Source organism: Charadrius vociferus, unplaced genomic scaffold (genome assembly GCF_000708025.1).
Source record: "Charadrius vociferus isolate BGI_N301 unplaced genomic scaffold, ASM70802v2 scaffold105, whole genome shotgun sequence".
NCBI classification, from domain to species: domain Eukaryota; kingdom Metazoa; phylum Chordata; class Aves; order Charadriiformes; family Charadriidae; genus Charadrius; species Charadrius vociferus.
The window spans coordinates 1,521,494-1,543,548 of record NW_009648543.1 but is presented as its reverse complement, the minus strand read 5'-3'; the positions used below and the strand labels follow the sequence as shown (position 1 = coordinate 1,543,548).

The following is a 22,055-nucleotide window of genomic DNA, read 5'->3' as shown; positions in this document are numbered from 1 at the left end:
TCCATTGATTTTTAGCAGGCTTTACAGTTTTCCTAAAGGTGAATACCTGATTTTACCTGCAAAATGCCGTGAACTCTAAGGATTTCATGAGTGTCTTAAGCCAATTTAAGACCTCCTTGTTGTTGAATCAGGTTGCCAGGAAGGCTGGATATTCTACAGAGCATACTTGTGTTGTCCGCCAAAGCCACAGTGGCACATACTTGCAGGAACAGCCAAAGTAGACACAGTGGAGAAGTTTTGTGAGCATTTGGCTGAGTTCCTCAACTTCTTGTTCTTTCCATTTCTTTCTTCCCCTTTCTCTAGCTTTCCCCTCTTTGGATATAAATCATAATCCACTCTCAAGAGGGTCTGTAAATACCAGAAATTACCAAGTTCTCACACCCTTCATTATGTGTCTTCAGTCCCACAGCCACCTCTGGGTGGGTAATGCACGTGGGGGCAGTTCTCTGTTACCTGAAGTGGCAGAGAACTGCGTAAAATTATAAGCTTAAGGGAAGAGTAAGCTGGGCTAATTTATGTTGATGATCTCTGCATATTTGTGTGATCTTAGCCACCGTTCTCCTCCAAATCATAACTGTGGATATTTTTCTTTATTTTATCTCCACCAGTCTTTCCATTCCACAGGTAACAAAGGCCTCAGCTGTTGAGTGGTGTGATATGTCACCCAAAAGTATAGACATTTAAATGCAGGGCGGGTATTGTGTTCTTTTCCTTGGAAAATTCAAACAAAGTCAGTTCAAATAATGTGTTTTAAGCTAGAAAGACCAGAGCTTGTATGTTAGGAAGTGCCAGCTGTAGGATATTCATAATTTGTCCCTTTTATGAGCATGGGTTAGGACCTTTGTATTCCATTAGAGTATTTCCCTCCCCAAGACACCTGCGTTGTTCATATCTGAGTAATGGTCATGGTGGTTAATTGTAATTGTAAATCAATCTCTTCATCTCACAAAAAGAAACTTTTACTTTAATCTCAGTTCTCATGCTGTATTTTAATAAATAACCTCTTCTAAACTGAAATGTTCTCGAGCTCAGCAGTGTAGTTTCATTCATGCTGGGTTCAGATAGCAGTCTTGAAAATGAGGTTCTAGATGCTAACCAAGTCTTACAGGTTCCTCAGATATTTCCAGTAATGGCCCTATTTTGTCTAGGGAGGTTGGTGTCGATATATAACGATTCAGACATGCTGTAAAATCTGAAAATATATGCTTTTTTACCCCCACAATGTAGTTTATGTAGTAGACTACTGGCTGTACCGATTTCCACCCTCATGCAATGTCTACATTGTCTTGGGCCAGGCATCATTCTAGCTACGTTAGTATGGCCGTTTCAGAGCAAATTTGCCATTTCGAATCAGTGTTTACTTAAATCACCAGGTTAAACCTTGGTCATCCCATCAGTGTCCCCCTCCTGCTTTTCTGCTTAACAGGAGCTGTTATGTTCATCTCCATTTGAAATTTTTAAATACTGAAATAAGCAGCAAGTCGGTCTGCCTACCTAGGGAACCAGTCATTTGATACCACCTACTCGAGCATGGAATGCAAGCTCCTCAGCACTTGTTATGCAAGGATGGGAATGGGCAAAATGCCTGGAATGTTGATGGCTCAAAATTAACTGTTTTTTCCCCAGGAATATGTGAAATTGCTATATCAGTAGGGACCTCAGTATCTGGCGTTAGGCCAGATAAAAGTACTCTTTTACAGTGACTACATTTAAGTACTATCTTATAAAATACCCAGTAGGAAGGAAAAATGTGTTTGAAAAACAGAGGCTTCATAAAGGATCCTATTTTTTTCCCCCTCTTTAAATTGTAATCTATGTCATTAATTTATTTAAGTGGGTGTTTAAGGTAGGTGAATATATGCACTGGATCTGAAAATGCAAAGCAGCCACTTTTTTGTAACATACCAGCAGTGAGAATAGGTATAAAATCTGGCATGGACAAGCACAGTGAAATTGCTTATTTCTTCATTTATTGTGTTGGGAGAAGACAAATTGCAATTATGGAACATGTTTAAGAGGATTTTTTTATTATGTTTTTAGCAGAACTGAACATGACTCTTGAGGTATTTTTCTTAGGTTTGAGTGAGTGAGCCCATAAAAGCCTTAGGGATGTTTTTTAGCCAAGGAGATAAACTTAAGAAGTTTATCACTGGTAGCTTTTTGGAACAATTTGATATACAGAAGGAGTCCTTCATGGGAAGCGAGCAACAAAATTCCCCCAAAACTTGGTTTCATTTGCAGGAAATACAGGTTGCAGAAAACTGGCTAGCTGGTGCTGACATTCCCTTCCCAATGGGTTCCTGCAGTTGCAGTTGCAAGTGCTTTTTTTTGCTTAAAGAGGAAATGTAGAGATAAGAAGAGCTGGCTGAAAGGCTAAGAGTGTCAAGGGAATCAAAGTAAATACCTAATGAGATTTTGGAACGCTCAGTGATACAAACCCTGTCCACAGCAGTACTTTTCCCTTTAATAATAACAGTGCAATTAAGTTACTGTATGGCAACTTCCTACTTTCAAAGCATCATCGTAACAGAAATTGAGGGGAAAAAACAAACTTTAAACTGGAATGTCATACACAAAGGGAGTTATGTGCTCTCAGCAAGCTCAAGAGTCTAAATTAAAACCTCTTGTTTGAGGGTGGTGTTTTACTCTACAGCCGAGCTGACTCAGTGGTTAACTGGCGCCGAAAGGGGGATCCCACCTTTCCCTCTTGCCCGCTGGTACTTCTCTCTGCCTTGTTGCCTGCGTTAGCATTTATTTGCTGCTATGATCAGCTTCTTAACCAGCTCACCCTACTTTAGAAAACTGGCTAGCAAAACGATTGTGAGTGTTAAAATGAAGGAGAGAGTCAACCCTTCAGCTATCTTATAAAACAACCCAGGGACTTCACCAGACACGCCTCATCTTCTTTCATCCACGAGCTGTGTAAGAGCTTGTGAACATGGTCACTCGAATACATGGCCAGGGCTCATCTGATTCACACTTGCGTGCCAAGCTATGATAACCCAATTGTACTGAATTCTGGAATTCTGTTGAAAGGACCAGAGTTCCTGTTTGTTTTATTTGGCACTGAATCCTTGAAAATCAAGCTGTATATGCTTCAGGAGTGTTTACTGAGTCTTTAACAACGTAGCAGCCTGGGTAGGGGAGAGCAGGAATCCTGAATCTGCTTGCTCTTCCTGGCCCTGATATTTGGTCAATGGGGCGAGGTGTTCTTCAGGAAGCCGCATCTGGAATTCATGCACAATAGCTGAGGCATGAAATATGTAGACTGTACGTATTGATTCACAATGGCGCTTTCAGTAGCTATTGGCAGGAAGTTGGTTGTTAATGCAAGGAGGAGGAAATGGTATTGTAGGGCTTGATAAAGTATTCTGCTTTAGACTAAAATGTAACATAATACCCAAGGTCTTTACTTGCTGTAAATGAAATCTAAAGGGGAAAAAATATTTATGACAAAATTCACAGTAAAATTCCTATCCATATGTGAATGCGGTCATTGCAAAATGACTTATATTGACATTTTATTTCCCTTCCCCTGATAATAAGATGGCCAAATACTTTCCAGATGTCAGTAGGAAATAAACTTTGCATGCGGTTTTGGTTTTAGATGGGGAAAACCTTGCCTTTGTCATATTTATGCCTTTTCTTTTATTCTTAAACACAAATTATCACACTGTGGATCTTCTGTTTGCTTGTTCTGTGCTTTTACCTTGCTTTGTTTGTTAATGTCTTTCTTTTCTTACCATTTTTTTTAAAATAAAGATTACCTTAACTTACCAAATGAGTGAATGCATATTCCACTTTTATGGCTGGCTTTAAATGTGCTTTTATTTATTTATTTAAAGGGTGATAACCTTTTATGGTGCACTGAACTTTGAATGCTGCCATTTTAAAGGGAAGATGAAAATGAGGTGTACAACTGCATAGCTTTTGTATGGTTCTTTAGTTTCAAATGTTGAAAAATCAGAAAGCTAGATTTTCTCTTACTTAATTTTCATTTTAAGTGTAACATTCTAAAGTGTCTAAATTGTAAGGAAAGCACAAATACCTAGCAGTAAAAGAGTGTTCTCTCTGTTATGCTTACACACCTTTTGAGTTTGACAAAATAAACGTTTGTAAAATGTCTAGCTTTAGGGTTCTTTGTAATGTTTACAAGAGTTCAAAATTTGGTTTTAGCAAAACATTTCCTTAAAATGTCGACTGTGGAATTATTCTTACAACTGTTGTTTTGTGTAGTGGTTCAGCATATTGGCATACAGGAAGCTACTTTTGGCTATAAAGCCTACTGAAAAAAAAAAAATCAAGTTAGTTCATTTAATTGCTTGATTTGATGATGGATCCATCTAAAGCCACCTGTATTTTGTAACCAGTAAATCTTTTTTCTAAACTTATATTTTTGTTTTACTGACAGTTAATTTATTCTTAATTTTTTTTTCTCAGTCAGGACTGCCTAATATTTTCAGCCCCTTAAACCGTTCCTCTACTGAGGTGGGAAGTGAATATATGGACCTTCAACTTATCACTGCACTTTTGAAATCCCAAATTACGATCTCTTAAGGTTTCACCTTTAGGTATTTTTCCTCTTAATTATCTTCATCTTTGTCTTTTCTGAGTTTTAAAATATATTTATCCTCTTTTAAAGAGTTTCAAATATACAACAGCAACTGGCCTTGCTAGACAATGAATCTTGGCCAGGAATGGCTGAAGCGGACAGGGACCGTCTTCAGCTCATCAAAGAGAAGGAGGCTCTTCTTCAGGAGCTGCAGCTCATCAGCCAGCAGAGACGATCCCCAGAAGACATTGCACGTTTGGAGGAAGAAAAAAGGCGCTTGGAGGATGAAATTCAACGGGCTAGAGCAACCTCTGCTCATGGGGCCACTGAAAGGTTTGGGAACTTCCATCATTTTCTCATCTACTGTAAGGTCCATATAGGTCCTTTCAAAAGGAAGAGTAGGGAATTTCACTGTGTTTAAGAAACAACAAAAAAAATGTTACTAGAGTAATTTGCTTTCAAGGAATTTCACTGTGTTTAAGAAACAACACTAGAGTAATTTGCTTTCACAAAAGGAAGAGACTGCTCCTGATTGCCTTGATTTCATTCTATCTGTCTTGGAAGTTTTCTGAAAAAGAGACTTCTAACAGACTGATGTCTACTACTTAGTTCTCCTTTCATTCATCTAAAAAGTTTGAAGAGGAAGAAGAGATCAGAATAAAGTCACAAAAGATGCTTGTGAAAAGTCTGAGTGATATTGTCTGATAGAGACCTGAATAACACCTGGATAGTGAAAGATTATCCTGTTATTTTGCAGAGGAATAATAAGCATCAGAACAAAGATCTGTTCCTATATTTGGGTTCTGCCTTATAACAGGAAAGTTAAATGGTTAAGTTTTTACTGCCTTTTGCATACAATTTTTCCTCTTAATTTGCAATCTCAGCAGTGGGAGCCCATCCCAACTCAGTCGTTCAGAGTAAACATAGTAAATGGAGTCATTCTTGAAAACTTAAATTTAATATCAAGTTATATGTAAAAACAAACAACCCCCAACACATATTAATGTGTTTATTGCAAAGTTGCCCAGTTTTTCCTGTAGCCAAAGAAATGGACAAAACCTCTTAACCTCTTCTTGTTACCATAGACTGCTTCCAGGGAAAGTGGGAAAGTACTTGTTTCCCAGACTTGCTTCTCTTACATAGTGGTAAAAGGCCAGGTTTGACACCTGAGGACAACTGTATGAACCAGCTTTAATATGCTCTCTGTAAAGGTTAATATTTACATAATTAAGACACTTTAAAAATATTTGGAAGTGCCTTCCATATACAAATCTTGAGAACTTCAGTTCCTTTGAAAAGGCTTACTTTAGACAGTAAATTCAGGCAATAAATAGAAAATTCACAGCCAACCTACAGTTCAGTGTTAGATATTTTGCAATTCTTGCAATATCGTTATATTGACTTTCCAGCTTAAACTGACAGAAAAGGGAGTTCACTTTACACTGCAGTGTAGTAAGTTTTATTTGTTGTTTTTGGGCTCTCATGTTAGGTAGTGCATACTATGTTGGCAAGAAGGCCAAGCTATTTTTCCATGTAGTTCATGCTGTGGAAACCAGCGTTCCAGTGTGATACTTGATATTTCAAATGCTAGCAAAAAGTTGAGTAGAAGTTAGAATAATACTGAAGAGCACTCTATTTTTGTATAACAAATTGGAGGAAAGCTTAACTATTTGTAGCCCTAATTTATTTATTTGTTTGTTTTAGGCTTAGGAATAACCAAAACCATTCCTAGATCTGCTTTTCTATTTCCACTTTCTCCTAATCATGAATTACAAAGAAGTTTCCTCATTAAATAATAACTAGTTCTGTTCTGTTACTGAGTTTTAAAGGCACTGAATTATGCGCAGATCAGAACTTGAAATCTATATGACAGAGGTGGGTTTATTTTGTTGGGTGTTTTTTGTTTATTATTTTTTTTAAGATGGGCTGGCAGCCTTAGTTGGAGGCACCTCTTGCCCTTTAGTGCAGGTACCTACTTTACAGCATTGATGACTGTGGTAGTGTAGGTTTCTAAGTCTGTTTTTTAAAGTAAATGGTGTGGATACCGCCTTCTTTCCCCTGCAGGCTTTTGAATCAGTTAAGTTTCTTGCATCCTTTGTCTTTTTCCCTTGCTTTCCTGCGTGCAGAGCCTTCCTTGCACCACTCGGTTAACCTGGTCTGGGGTCCACAGAAGCAGGAGAAAAGCTTCAGCATTGCACACGCTTGGGTGTGCAGCTTCTGTCGTGTGGTTGCTATGAAGGGAACCTCCCCAGAGGGTGGTGGGGTTGGAGCATAGCGCTACAGCCCCTTGCCAGCATATGAATTGATGAAGTTGGAGGCCAAAGAAGTTGAGATTTAGGTTTTTACTGCTAACAAAGACATATTTTTTTCATATCTTAACCATCTGAAGTTTATCGAAACTAATGCTGCCATTTTGTATTATCCAGAAGGGCTTCTTTTTTGTTGATATTTTTTTTTGTTCTGCCCATTAACATGTTGGATTCTAACAACTGTCTTTGCAGTTGAGGAAGGTCTGAAGCACTCAAATAAATTTGATCTGCTTTCTCCAAACTGTCAGAACTGTGAGAATCCCAGTTTCCAGCCAACTTCTGAGTGCAGGGACGGAACAATAACATACAAATGTACAACACAAACCACATTACAACCTTGATGTTATTTTGAAGTTCAGTGATTTGGCTTGGAAAAAAACCCAATCAGGAATACTTATAATTCTGGGTTCAGGAAAAGAACAAATGTGATGTCAATAGATAAAATCTATTCTTTGAAGTTTTAGTCATCTCAAAGTACAGAATTTAAGATATTTTACAGGTGTTTGAGACTGACAGTATTATAGGTAAATTCCATTTGTGTTGTGGCAGTTCAGCTGGTTGTTGTTAGAATGGGCAAAAAATAAGTCGCAGTGAGAGATTTTTGTTGTACCTTTGTATTCAAAATGCTGTATCACCTGCTTAAATATAATGATATATAAATGTACTTGAAACACCTAGAATTAGAGCTTAAAGTTGAGTTTTATGGTTACTGCTTAACAGAAGTCCTCCAAAAATTATCTTTCTGTCTTTGAAATTTGACAATAATTAGCTTGGATAATAAGGCTTTTTTGGAATATTTTTTTCCTGCCAAATTGTAGTAGTTCTCTGTATTTTACTGGCACAATCAGGTTGATGCAAGGGAAAAAAATTCTTGTAGAGTCTGATGTTTTCACCTAGGACTTTTTATGACTTTGCTAATTGCTGTAATGTATTTTCAACATCACGACTCTTACATTGTGCCTCAATTACTTTTCTTGTCTGGGAATTCGGCTGGAGTCTTGATTCTTGTGTTCTCGCTGGAATTTCTGTCACTGCGTATGAGCTGCGTAATTAAAACTTTTCATTAGACAGTGAAACTTCTTTTTATATTCCAAATTGCAATGCAATGATGTTTTTCTGTACTTGGAATGCTCCTAGCACTTCTTGAGCACTACTGTACTGAAGAAAAATAGTAATAGGTATCTGTTTAATTATAGGATACTGTTACAGGAAAAGAGAAATTGTTTGCTTATGCAACTAGAAGAAGCTACACGTTTAACCTCATATTTACACTCCCAGTTAAAAAGGTGAGTTATGTAAAACCAGCAGGTTTTGAAATTTAACTGCAATGGAGAAGAATATTAATAACCTATAAAGTTTATCTTTTAGTACTTTTATGTATGTGTGCCAAGTAAATTAATTTTTCACTAAATTTATACAGCTTCGTCTATGGAAAGCGATGATTTGGATGGAGTTTTATAAATAGTATTAGTGATGGCTATTTGGGCTAGATTACTATGTGTGTTTGGGAATTTCATATGTTATCTTATTTTCTGAAAAGAAGATATGTACTTAAAACCCATTGTAATCTTGTTACAGTTTTACTAATATGAAGATAACATTCTTTTAAGTTCTGTGAGGTTTAATACTCTGATACCTTCTCCAAAGGAAGGAGTTTTGATCCCTGATGAGATGACAAAATTTTGCCATTTAAATATGAGAATGTGCTAAGACCAACACAGAAGCTCAGAATGTTTTGCATATTCACACTCGCAGCTGCCTTTTTTGATGCAGCTCTTGGGGATTCCTCAGCTCAACACCATGCCAACATCAAAAGCGTAGTTCCTGCTGTGTCTCTCTTCATCTCTCTCTGTCACTTATATTCTTCTCTTCCTAACTGTCTGAGAGTGGTAAGAGGAACTGGAATAGGATTTATCCTAAAGTGTTTTATATTTTGCACTGAAAAAACCTGTGAGGGTGAGGCTTACACAGCAGTTTGTTAGGACTTTCCAAATCCCTTCTCACTTCTTCTCCCTGATATGTTTATGGCCCATCATTAACGTAAATTCAAGCTGGATCATGGTAATCTACCCTTCCTGGCTTTACATTGAGTCCACTGGTCCAGATCCTGCTCTGGCTTCTTTTCTGCCAAATTATAGCCGCTTACATATTGGAGGAAAGAGTAGGCTCGTTCTGTTGGACCCTTTGTCTTCAGGTGCATGGTCCTGATTTGGTTGTGACTTGTGCTGTTCCAGTGATTGTTGTGCTTGAGACCAGGGCAAGAGACATGCGCTAGACCTTAAAATGCCAAATCATGTCTCTGTGTCGCTGTGCTGAATACATGTAAAATTGCTTGTGTAATCTGGATTGACGTTTTTATGTCTGTGCTGGTGTTTCTGATTATAGTTGAAAGGGCGTTTTTTGTTTTCTCTTCCTTTGCCTGCCATAGTCTGTCAGCTAGCACCCTCACAATGTCCTCTGGCAGCAGCAGGGGATCCCTGGCCTCCAGTCGAGGATCCTTGGCCTCCAGCAGAGGCTCCCTCAGCTCGGTCAGCTTTACGGACATCTATGGTCTTCCACAGTACGACAAATCAGACAGCGTTGCAGACTACGGGCAGCATTTACGCTTTGACATAATTCCCTTCGAGTCCCTCACAAAGGATGTGCCATATGCTGATCCCATTGGACACTCAAATTTCAATAAGCAGCGGAGGTCTCTGGATACCCCGCAGTCCCTGGCATCCCTGTCATCACGGTCCTCCTTGTCATCGTTGTCCCCTCCAAGCTCGCCTCTGGATACCCCGTTTCTCTCTGCGTCTCGAGATTCTCCCTTGGCTCAGATGTCGGAAGGTTTTGAGGAGATGGCGAGCATAGGAGCCCTGGAAATGCTCAGGGCTCAGACCACAGCATTGGGTGACGATGATACGCAAGGACCAAGCGCATCTCAGACATCCACTTACCCTGTGGACAATGAAGGGCTCCGAGAAATGGGACCACAGCTGACTGCTGTCCAAACTGGTGGAGGTGAGTTTCTGGACGTTATTATTTTGTCACATTATCATAGAAAATGTCACACAGACCCACAGACCTAAGCATACTAGTACAGTAGAGATTATTCCTCAGTTTGGCTTCTTTAACTTCCATCAGTTAAAAATTACATGGTAGATGTTAGCTGCTTAAAAAAACCCCAAACAACAAAACAAACAAAAAAACCCCCAAACTTTAGATTTAGGGCAAAGAGGTGAAAGAGTAGAGTAAATAAATCTTGTAAATAAATCTTAAAATAGTGGTGAATTGGGTGGAAGAAAGGGAATGGAATGTGGACTTTCTTTGGAGTGTAGTGCATCAAGGAATAAATATTTTGGGTTTGGATCGGGACTTAGTAAAAAAGCGTGGTTTAGTTAAGTCTGAGGCACCCAGTTGTGCCCATGATGCCATTATTCTGGTACTTTAAAGCCACACAAACCCAGGGGAGATAGGGGAGGAGGGGAACACCCCCAAAAAAACCCAAACCAAACCTACAAAACCAGGCATGGGGCGATGCTGCCGATAGTTCTTGAAGGCTGGCTGACTCCACGCTGAATTTATACACGCTCCAGACGGGGTTCCCACGTCCGAGTTCTGCGATGGAGCAGAAGCCACAGTGGCATGGCAGTGTTGAGTGTGTGGTGCACTGTGCGCGTGAGTAGAGTCCTTTGTCAGCCAAGGAGCATGTTTTGTTGGGGATGTGTGAGAAGTTAAGCATCCACTTGAGTGGTTGTCTCAGAGAGCCTGTGTTCTGTGATTGCAGAGGAGCAATGTGTGCAGTTACAACGGCACACATACCGTTGAGTTTTCCTTTCCTACTTGACTGTGAAGTTGATGGACTTGCTTTGGCTTGCATTGGTGGAAGCTTCTGAGGCACTACAGATGAGGAACATAAATTAGAGAGATCAAAAAAGAAAAGAGAAACCTTTTTAAAAAAAGGAAACAAATAAATTAAAAAACCTGAGCATACAGGCACATGAGAATTTTTTTTTTCCTGTTTTAATCCATCAAATGAAGAACTGCTGTTAAAATGAAAAAGAATATTCCTTTGTGATGATGTTTTTATGTGTTGGCTTGCTTGTTTTGCTAATAAAACCATAACAGTAGAGAAGGGCTTTTAGAGAATATTTTTGGTATTAAAGATTGTAATTTCCATCCCATTTCTAAATGCAAAATTCTGTGTTAGCAGTTCTGTAGAATGTTGCATTCAGGACTTAGGACCTCAGGAGTAGTTTGAAATATAACCAGAAAATGTATCATATTATCCTACCAAAATCTTACTTGTCAAGTGATAATGAGAAGAAAGATAGACAGTAGCTAAAAAAACTTTCAACTTTTTATTTTTAAAAAGAAAATGTCACCACTATACCGAAAAGCCTGTATTGTTCAAACAGCATTTGAGTAGGCTTACCTACTTTCCTTAATGCAGCTAGTATTGCCAGAAGATAGTGTTGCAGAATTTATGTTTACTAGATGTAAACATTTCTAGTGCCCATATTTCAGCATTCAGACCAAAATAAACAGAATTCCAGAGACCAGAGTGTAAGCTTGTGCTTAAATTTGTGCCATGAAGAGGCCTCCTGAGGCTTTCTTTAAACCTCAGATCAGACCACAGCATGTCTTCACCCATTGTGGTAAGTCAAACTGTGTTAGTAGTTCATTTATACATAGCTCGTATGTGCTTCCTAGAAGCGAAGGCCTGGTCTGAGGGCCTAGGGAGCAATAGGATGAGAGTCAAGTTCCTGCTTTGGTTTTCCTTTTCTCCATTCTCGGTCACGTTTCTACACACTTAACGTTTCTCTAAAAACCTCTGGCAGAACGTGCCTGTGCTACCTACTGTCACTGCTGGGGTGTCCAGCTCAAGCTCCTAGTCCAGTGGTTACAGCTTTCCTCTGTGTATGACGGAGTGCTTTGTGATGCCTTTTGAGGAAGAATGTATGGTTAAAAGGTAGCCAGGCTGTCTTTTTTTGAGATTATTATTTTTTTATATATATTTGAATTTGAAAACAATTTCTAAGGAATATTTGTTTAACCTTTCTGAATTTTGGCTGGAGTCATGACTACTTTGAGCTCCACGCTCACTTCTTTTCTTGAAGAATTTGATGTAGCATTAAGCTCTTATATCGCATTTTGGGAACCCCCAGACTTTGGGGGTGTTTGGTTTTCACTAAGGTGCTACGCGGCGTGCTTTGCTGCTGCCACCCAATGGTCTGGTAGCATAACGCGGCAAACCAGCAGGTATCAACTTGGACAAATCTTTTGCTTGTTCCTTCACTAGGCAAAACATGAGGTAATTTTTGCAAATTCAGGGGGCCGGGAGAGTTAACGCTGAGTGAGCTGCGCGTACTTTGCACTGAAGCAGCACCTGAGCAAGTTCAAGGAGTTCTTCAGGAACTGCAGTTTTGATGTTCAGTTGCTGATCTGCTGTTTTATTGTTCAGTGTCTGTTTCAGGGACATACTGTGAAATATGTTAGCATGTGTCAATGAGGGGAATGTGCCTGAGGGGTTGAATCCATCGTATTTATAAAGCTGGGAGTGGGAGGAAACACGTTAATAAAATATTGGGCTTTAATATCTTCACTATCTCTTCCTCTCTATCCTAATGTAATCTTTCAAGTGCTTAGTTTCCTTTAATGCCTAAGTAATTTCTTGTTTGCAAAATACTGTCATAGATCTAAGAGATGATTTTTTCATTGTGTGCTTTTCATTTTGTCTCGTTTCTCATGCGGCACAACAGAAAAATTCACTGTAAGTGAACCTAAAATTACTTATTGTGCTGTTTTTTGCCTGTAATTCCCAGTGTGTTTTTCTGTGTGAAGTGTTGGTTGGTTTTGGGTGGTGGTTTTTTTTGGGTTGCATGTGAAGAAACAGGAGGTTTTGCTACATTTGATTTTGTTTGATATTGTGCTGTATCTGTTTAATCATTACGGCATACTTAATCTTTGCTATGTCAACTAAACAGTATATTCATGGCTGTAGTTAAATTCCTGGAAAAGTGTTCTGTGAGCTTCAGCTTTATTGTATCATAGTAATGCCTGACAGCATCACGGTAGGTAAGGTCTGTTTGTGTCTCTGATTTAGTTTTCATGAGAGTGTTTGACTCTTTTTATTAGTGCATTTTGAGCTGATGTGCGGTATTTGTAGTCTCTTAAGTTTGTGAAACATGCTTTAGATTTATTTATGTATTTTTTAGCTAATGAAATCTTGGACACGAAAATTTCCTTAGAAGTTCACTTTTTCAACTGATGACACCTGAGAATATTCTTTTCGTCAGGCTGTTTTCTGTTTATCAAACTTTGGCACCCAGTAGTTCTGGAAATTCCTATCTATTGTTCACTGATTTTGTTAATTAAGAAAATGAAACATAATTCTCTATCTTAGAAACTTTATTTTTATACAGTTCTTCAGCTTCCAGAATGGGAAGGTCTGTAACATGTGCTAAACCTTGTTATGTTTAAACCAAAATCTGATGTTTCTTTCTTCATCAATTTTTGCTGCTGACTCTTTTTTTTTTTCTTTTTTCTTTTTTGTTTTCTTTTTCTTTTTTCTTTTTTCCTTTCTTTTTTTCTTTTTTTCTTTTTTTCTTTTTTTCTTTTTTTCTTTTTTTCTTTTTTTCTTTTTTTCTTTTTTTCTTTTTTTCTTTTTTTCTTTTTTTCTTTTTTTCTTTTTTTCTTTTTTTCTTTTTTTCTTTTTTTCTTTTTTTCTTTTTTTCTTTTTTTCTTTTTTTCTTTTTTTCTTTTTTTCTTTTTTTCTTTTTTTCTTTTTTTCTTTTTTTCTTTTTTTCTTTTTTTCTTTTTTTCTTTTTTTCTTTTTTTCTTTTTTTCTTTTTTTCTTTTTTTCTTTTTTTCTTTTTTTCTTTTTTTCTTTTTTTCTTTTTTTCTTTTTTTCTTTTTTTCTTTTTTTTTTCCCTGTAGTCAAGGGCATGTTTTGGTGTTTGCATCTGTCTCAAATTCTCTGGGATTGTCCAGATGTTATCGGATGCTTCCATGGCCCGCAGGCAGTGGGCAAATCATTGTCAAGTTACAACATTGTTGTAACATGTCAGTTTTTCAGGACGTTACATATTGGTGCTTCAGACCAATTTTTCCTTCCAGACAAATTGGGAACATGAACCTCCAAAGGAGAGAGCCCATGAGATCTTTCGTTTCCTACATCTATGCAAAGCGTTCACATAGAAGGGTGAGCCAAAGGCTTATTTATGAAAAGAAGTCATCCTAGTGTAATTTGTTGAAATTAGTATAGAAATTATAGAAGCGCTTTTGTATAAAAATGAAACATTTTTGCAAAATTCATCCTTTTTCCCATCATGTAATATTATTGGGAAATTTTGATACTTAAAAAATGTCCTTACAAGCATTTGTTTTGATTTGTCCTTGCATACAGTTTTGATTCTACATAAATACCCAGTGACAACATTCATGGAGGTAGGCTTACTAAATAAAAAGTTTTTAAAACCAAAGTAAAACAAAACAAATTGAAACAAACCCACCACTTCATACAAAGTGTTATGGAAGAGATCATGGTTCGAGCACAGTTTCTTTGCTTTCTGTGAGCTAGCTAAACTTTGCTGTCATTTGCAGTGAGGATGAAATGAGTTATACTGCCCCATGGTGTGTGATGGACAGTAAAGATGGGATGCTGTAATCTCGGGGAGAAAAAGGGTAGTTCTTTCTCCAGGTGCAGATTGTGATGTCCCTGGTCAACAGATAAATTTGCTGCATAGCTAAAGATGTCTAAATCCTTCATTGAATTTGGAGGGGAGGTCCATAAGGCTACTTATGGATGCAAAAGGACAGAGCACTGGCTCTGTACAGTTTCTGGGACATCTTTTTTGTTTTTTTAGGACTTTCTGGGGCAGAACCGGGGAACTTTAGCTCCAAATAGGACCCTGTGGTTTTTTGGAATATCTTTCAGGATTTTGTGCTGTTGGTGCCCTGAAAAAAGGAACATAGCTTGGGCTGGCACAGGACTGCCTTGTTCAGTGCATCCTGTCTGCCAGTACCACAGTGGGTTAAAGCTTAGGAAGTGTGGCTTAGATGAATGGACAGTGAGGTGGATTGAGAACTGCCTTACAGATAGACACAGAGATCAAATTCATTTGATCTCTGTAATCCTTATCCAATTATCAGAACTTAGCTACATGTGTAGATTCCATGTAGCTTGTGGAGGGTGCTGCATATGCTGTGGCTAACTTTCACACAGAAGAAAATCTTATCACACCTGGATCTCAGCTTAAAATTAGCCCTGTTAAATTTAAGATCCCACCTGTACTCAGGGTCTTCACAGGAGAATCGGCTTGATTTTGATTAAGAGATTATTTGTGGCGACCACATAATATTGTCACCTGTAATTCCAAGAAAATGGACCTCATGATCCAACAAATTCCTTAAAATTCTGTACTGCTCAAGTTTTTAATTATTCTTTCCAATGTAGCTAGCTGTACAGATTAGTAAAGAAAAGGGTTCAAAATCCTCACCATTTCTAGATTTATTAAAAAAAAAAAAATCAAGCCAAAACACCTGAAGAGCAGAAAGTATATAAACGTAGTATAAAATGCCTTTCCTATCAGACTAATTTCAGCAAAATCAAAATTTCACACTTAATATACTTTCTAGTGCATTCCGGGTGGGGGAGGGGACAGTAGGGATGGGGAAGGCAGCAAGGGGGAGAGGAAGTAAAATTCTGAAAAGTAAGAGAGGAGAAAAAATGAATGAGACTAAAAGGGACCCAACGTTTTCTGAGCAGTTTCACTAGGTGGCTAAAAATTTGTCCAAATGAAAAATATGTACTTACAGTAACCTTAAAAAAAAAAAACCAAAAAAAAACCAAAACCCAAAAACAAACCCCACCCAAACCACCAAAAATAACCCTATAAAGTTTGTTTGCAAAGCGAAAAGTTTACAAGGCAGATAACACCATTTTAGTAATGTAGCAGCTTAGCAGTAGCGTCCCGCCTGGACGCTGTCCTGTGTAACGTGCTGTAGGCGACCCTGCTCTGGCAGGAGGGTTGGACTAGATGATCTCCAGAGGTCCCTTCCAACCCTAACAATTCTGTGAATTCTGTGAATTCTGTAACCTTAGCCTGACACTTCTGTTGACAACAGCAGGGTGGTTGTGTTAATTTGGGGGGGGTTTAATCAAGCCTCAAGTCCTGATGGTCCTATCCTGGTGGTGCTTGGTTGGGTGGTGAGATGGGTCCCGTTTTAGGACAAGAGATAATGGGCACAAAAATGAATATAGTAAGTTCCATCTTAACTTGAGGAGGGACTTATTTACTTTGAGGATAGTGGAGCACTGGAACAGGCTGCCCAAAGAGGTTGTGCAGTCTCCCACTCTGGAGACATTCAAAACCCACCTGGATGCCATCCTGTGCAACCCTGCTCTGGCGGGGGGTTGGACTAGATGATCTCCAGAGGTCCCTTCCAACCCTGACCATTCTGTGATGCAGAGGGGTGGCTCAGTTGTGTGTACCTCAGCTGGGCTCTGCAGGTGGAGCTCAGGCTATTGGCTGGCGCTCTGCTGAAGGAGACTTACTGATGGGGTACCAGCCTTTTATTTTTGATGCCTTACGATAACATGTAACAGAGATACTTAATGAGTTGTTACTTACTTTGAGTAAGGCATGTTTCATCCTTAGTCAGGGGGTAGTAAGCAGTAAACGTCAGCTCATGCTTGCGTCCTGTGCGATGCGCACTGTGCTACTGTCAGTCCCAATGCTGTCTGCTGAAACTGGGAATACTTCCATGCTGTCTGTTTTAAGTTTCTGAGCATGGGTAAAAGCAAATAAGATGGTTTCCCTACCTCTGAAGTAGCACCTCTTTGCCATTGCCTTTCTGCTTTGAGAACAGTTATTGAGCCTTAAGGAAAAGGAGGGAAAGTTGGTAAAAGTTCTTCACTACATGGTGAAGGAACTGCACTTCCACAAGTCTGTTTAATGGTTCTCTCTAGGACACAAAAGAAAACAACCTCAAGTTATGAGCTGTCACTGAAGTGTCGAAACCTTACCTATGCAATCTTGAGCGTTATTGCTTGTGCACGTAATTTAAAGGATTGGTAGCTGCTATGCCTACTTGCCTGTGCAAAACCTGATGTATACCATCGTTTTTGTTGATACACTTACAACGTGAAAACGATTGCTGAGTTGGTATTTATGGTATTGCTGGTGATTCAGGAAAGGGTGGAAGAGGCAGCTGAATATTGCTTTCTCCTCCCCCAGACACTTTTCAAAGTAATTCACCAAGAATTTGAAAAAACAGTGGTCTGAGTGAGTTGGAAAGCTCTGGTTCTTTATGATAATGCCTCTCAGACTGTAAATAAAAGCTGCTATTATGTGATGGTATAAACAGTATGCTCTGAGACTTTGTATTGGGAAACAAATGAGAACAAAACCTCACATTGTGTTATCAGATAACTTCTTAAAAGAATTAGTCTCTGTGTTTGTTTTCAGCTTATTGTATATTCAGTAGGTAAATCTTAAATGTTTAGGACATCATGTGTACGTATGTTGAATTAATGTAAGTCTTCGTCCAGGAGGGATTATTCTACCAGAAAGGCATTTAATAACAGTGCAATTGATTTATACTTAGTCTCGTCAGAGAGAAATTAGGCACAAACTTCCTTCCTTAATTCTCCCACAGAAAGTTTCCGGTCGATTGTATTCTAGGTTTTTAACTTAGATGAAAAAGCATTGAACTGTGTTTGTGCCAACTGTTTTGCCATTAGTTTTGATACAAAATAATGTTTCTTGTTGAATTTTTAAGAGGTTGCCTTGAGCTGATGTTGTCTTTGCTTTTTTCTCCATGACAGCTGTAACTCTACGAGGAGACAGTGGTAGAAGATCGGAGAGGAGAGCCAGGCGAGTTTCAGCATGTCTCTCAGATCATTCACTGGCTAGTGACAGTGGCGTGTTTGAAGCTTTAAGCAAAAGGTCAGGTGTATGAATGCATAGTAAGCTGGAAATATTCCTGTTCTACCACATGATCCGAAAGAGTTAGCTGTAAAATTCTGAATACGCTTTTAAAATCGGTCATTCTTAGTAAGAATATTATGTTGCGTGTTTTAAAAGAAAGAAGCTTTTTACATGCAGTTCCATTGTCATCTTCACAAGTGCCAAGTCCCTTTTGCTTTGTCTCTAACATTTTAACACCATATACTTTTCCCTTGAAAGGCAGTTTTCTCAGCTTGTTAGTTATAAATCAGTAATTTTACTTCAGCCATCTATAACAAAATAAAATTACAGTGTGACTTACAATTCTGAGTAGCATGTGATTAAAAGTATAACTGTAAGGAAGAAATATGTGAACTGCTGAAAATCTAAAAATGTGTAGATTGACCAAGTGATTGAAGTATGGGTAAAGCTGTGGTTACTTTATACAATTGTTTTAACACCATAAACAGTAACTGGGAAGAAGATAAGGTTGTGAGGATGCTAAAGAGAAATGAAGGCAGAATAAATATTAAAACAAACTAAATATCTTGAAAGACGTATTCTAAAACATCAGTTTTAAGAATTGTGAATTACTACTTTTGTGTGTTTTTAAATAGATATCTCAAGTCTTTCTATAGTACCAGTCCCTCCTGCATTACCAAAAAATTGCTTGTATCCACAAATCACAAAACAAATGTTCATTTCATTATGTTTTAACAGCTTAGGTCAGTATGTAGTTTACAGTACTTTCTGTTCCTGCAGGAATGAAGATCTGGAAGAGCCTGTTTATGGTGATGCTGCCAGTAATGAAGAACCGCAAATACATGTTGGATTTCTGTGAGCAGTGTTACTCCTCTTTCTCCCTGTCAACTCAGTTTTTTTTTTGATCACTAGTTTTCTTGGTTTTTTTTTTTTAACTTTTTAATAAACTTAACCGCAGTGAATAGTTTTAAGAAGCTTCTGAACTGAAAGCCAAAATTCAGTGGATGTACAGATTAGTCACATGCTACTTTGTGCTGGGGGTGTGGCTTAACTACAGTTCATTCAGTGTCCTTTGGATGCTCACTGATAAAAGGGCCTTCATTATTTCTTTCAGTAGCATTTATTTTCATTGTCTGGGCCATTAGTGTGAGTATGGATATAGGGATATGTCTCTGTGGGATCTTTTTATGCCATAGAAAGAAGGATTACCTTAGGAAAATCACACATGAAGAGACACAAATATAAATACAGTTACTAAATACACCTTTGAAATCCTGTGCTTAGGGCGTGCTATGGTTAGTAGTGGGAGTAGCATGGGGGAGGGCAGATTGTAGCAGTGCAAGGCAGGATGTTCTGTCTTAGCCCTCCAGAATCGTTTCTACCCCTTAGAAAATTAATTCCCAAGCCTGGGAGTTCTTGTATCTCAACCAGGTTTGTTAGGTCCATTTCAAAATTCATGCTGATGTGAAAAAGTAGAGTTTTTTTGTTTATTTTCGTTAACATTAACCCATGAAAATAATGCAGACTGATTTTTCTAGTGTAGCTGATACGGTGTTACACATGCATGCATATATGCTGTAACTGTTTCAAACAAGGAATGTATTTTATAAAACCTGTTCACTATCAAGAGTCATAGTAGGGAATATTATTATTTTCAAATTGAATAATGTTTAATTCTTTTAGTTTGATAACTTTGTTACTGTAGTTAATATTATTAATAATGTTCTAAGTGTGATATCTGTAATTGCTTTTGATTCAAACTGATTTGTGTAAGAGATTTGTTTAACAGCAAAAGGTGTTTTTACATTCTTTAAGTCTTTTTAGTCTTTCATCTCTGGCTCTTCAGCAAAGTATTGATGATTGGTAACTAATACAAGAAATTTATTTTCCAGTCATGACAGTGGAAGCGAATGTCTGTTAGTCCATGTACTACAGCTGAAGAACTTTACTACTCTGGTTGTTAAAGAAAACTGCAAAATGTAAGCTTAAATTTCACCCAAAGTCCAATCGCTGCTTGTTTTGTGTCTCAATCATAAATACCATAAATTTATTTGCTTTCATGCAAAATTAAGCCACTTTTGGAGAAGATGGTATGTCTTAGCTTACAAGAGGAAAGGGTTAATTTTATGGACACAAAGTGTGCCTTGTATAGAACCTCTGTCGGGTAACTAGTGTAGTCTGTAATGACCTGTGTTCTTACGTGTTTATTATACACAGGAAAGTTTGTTCAAAAACATCAAAGTAATGCTTCCACCACCCCATACCTTCTCAAAAAAGCTGTCTACATTATTTGCAGTGTTCCAGAAATACTATTCCCTGTACAACTTCTCTACAGCTTACCTGTGATGTATCCCAGAATAAGCTCAGTGCAATTTTCTCAGATTCCTATGGTCACATCTATATTGATCAGCAAGAGAGATATCTTGCCGTTTATCTAACACCAAAAAAAACCCAACCCACCAAAAAAAACCAACTACAATCAAAACCCCACCAAACAAACAAACAAAAAAACCCGCAACACACAAACAACAGCAACAAAAAAAAACCCTACCAGGGCATCTGGAGACTTTTGTGGCAATTACAGCTTCCCTTGAATATCTGTGAAACACCTTCCAAAGAGAATTTTAACATAACTCCAAGCTGGAATCAGTATAAACGATAGAATTTTTTAACGTCTGGCACCCTGTGCTACTTTTTCAAATTCCGTATTACATTATATAGAACATTGCTTAGTTTGTTCTAACAAATGTTTCTTAAGTAATGGCAATGTTGTCATAAAACACAGTCTTATCTAGTGATATGTATCTTAACATATTTTAAAGTTTGACCCATGAAAATTGTTGATCTTTATCTCAGAGAAAGGTAGTTTGAAAACTGTGGAAAATGGAGATGTGATAACATTGTTGTATTGTAAAATAAGTCATTCTGTGGGAGCTGTTAAATTGACATACATCTCACTGAACGAGTTGATCATTGTTGAGAACACTTGATCTTGCTAACCCTGCAAAACCTCTAGTGGAAATTCTTCATATAGGTCAGTGCATCAGTGTTGGTCTTTTGCTTTGTTTTCAATCTGAGCGCAAGGGAATGTGATAAGGAAAAAACTCAACTATGTTGCCTTGTGTAAGTGTCATCTGAAGAATGTAAAGTAGCGTCACTAAGGAAAAAAAAAGCCTCCAGTGGGTTTGTTGGACATTGTCGTCAAGGCAATCAGGTGTCCAAGCGACTCTGAAAAAGGCAGTTCTGTTCCCCCTCTTTCTCAGTTAACTACTTGGACTGGAATCAAGAAATTGCATGGCTGTAGGGTAAATAAATTGGTTTGATTGGTCAAAAAAATTTATCTTGCCAAAACCAGAAAAAGCTTTTAGCCAGTTTGATGAACTCCTCCATGCAACTGTAGGTTCATTGAATCAGTTGCTGGGGGCAGTGGGGAGGAGGCATCCTGCAGCAGCCAGTGAGCAGAGGAGTCGGATCGCTCCCTTTTTAAAGCATGTAAAGCTGTTTCACTGACTGATGCTCCACACATTCACCAGTGCAGTTCCACCATAGTGAGCTCTTCTGGTTGTCCTCTAACTGTTTATTTGCCCGTCAGTGTCAACCCCTCTCTGATGGTGGAGTAAGAATTCACGCAGACATGTAGTCAAGTGACCCTCTGAGCTGGATTTTTTTAATCCTTGAGCCCTTTTTATTGCTATGTTAGCTTTTTAACCTGGATAAGTTTTCTAGTGTGATTCACAACACAGTTGCATGAAGCTGTTTGCTGGCACAAGGGAAGGTATGGCAAAAAATAGGATATTGCATGAGCTGGACATGCAGTCAACACAGAAACACTTCTCTGAGTAGATCTGCTGCCTTCTGTCAGATTAAAACGGTTGTGGACTTTGATTTTGGCTTGGAGTCTCAAATGAGGTGGTATTAGATGTTTAAATTTGTTTTTTAAGAAGGCAGGTGGATACAATAAGCATAGGCTTTTTTGTCATCCTTTTGGGCTGAGTTTCTTGGAGGGAGGAGGTATGCTTAGTGGGTGGAAGGAAGAAATGGATCAGTGACACTTATGGGGCAATTCAGTTGCCTAAACATAGGCATGTGTTTCCATTTGAAATATCATAGCATAGCACCTGGCCTCCAGCTGTTGCTGCTCAGGAAGGCTGTAGCTTTCCCATAGATAGTATGTCATATTTTCTAGCCACATGTAGATGCCTTGGATACCTCAGGGCATCTCAAGTGCCACTTGGTGCCTCTGCTTAAGAGCCAAGTTTAAAAAAATAAATTAGTTTT

At 38.3% G+C, this 22,055-nt stretch overlaps 1 protein-coding gene across 2 annotated transcripts in view; it reads left to right on the top strand.

Moving 5' to 3' along the window:
* Nucleotides 1-22,055, top strand: part of WWC3 (WWC family member 3) — a 66,246-nt gene that overhangs the window by 31,929 nt on the left and 12,262 nt on the right. For both annotated transcript variants that reach the window (XM_009885957.1, XM_009885956.1), the window contains exons 8-13: nucleotides 4,643-4,885; nucleotides 8,058-8,147; nucleotides 9,290-9,864; nucleotides 17,675-17,795; nucleotides 18,558-18,632; nucleotides 19,670-19,756. In XM_009885957.1, the coding sequence (XP_009884259.1) occupies nucleotides 4,643-4,885; nucleotides 8,058-8,147; nucleotides 9,290-9,864; nucleotides 17,675-17,795; nucleotides 18,558-18,632; nucleotides 19,670-19,756 (1,191 nt within the window). The remainder of the gene's footprint in view (nucleotides 1-4,642; nucleotides 4,886-8,057; nucleotides 8,148-9,289; nucleotides 9,865-17,674; nucleotides 17,796-18,557; nucleotides 18,633-19,669; nucleotides 19,757-22,055) is intronic.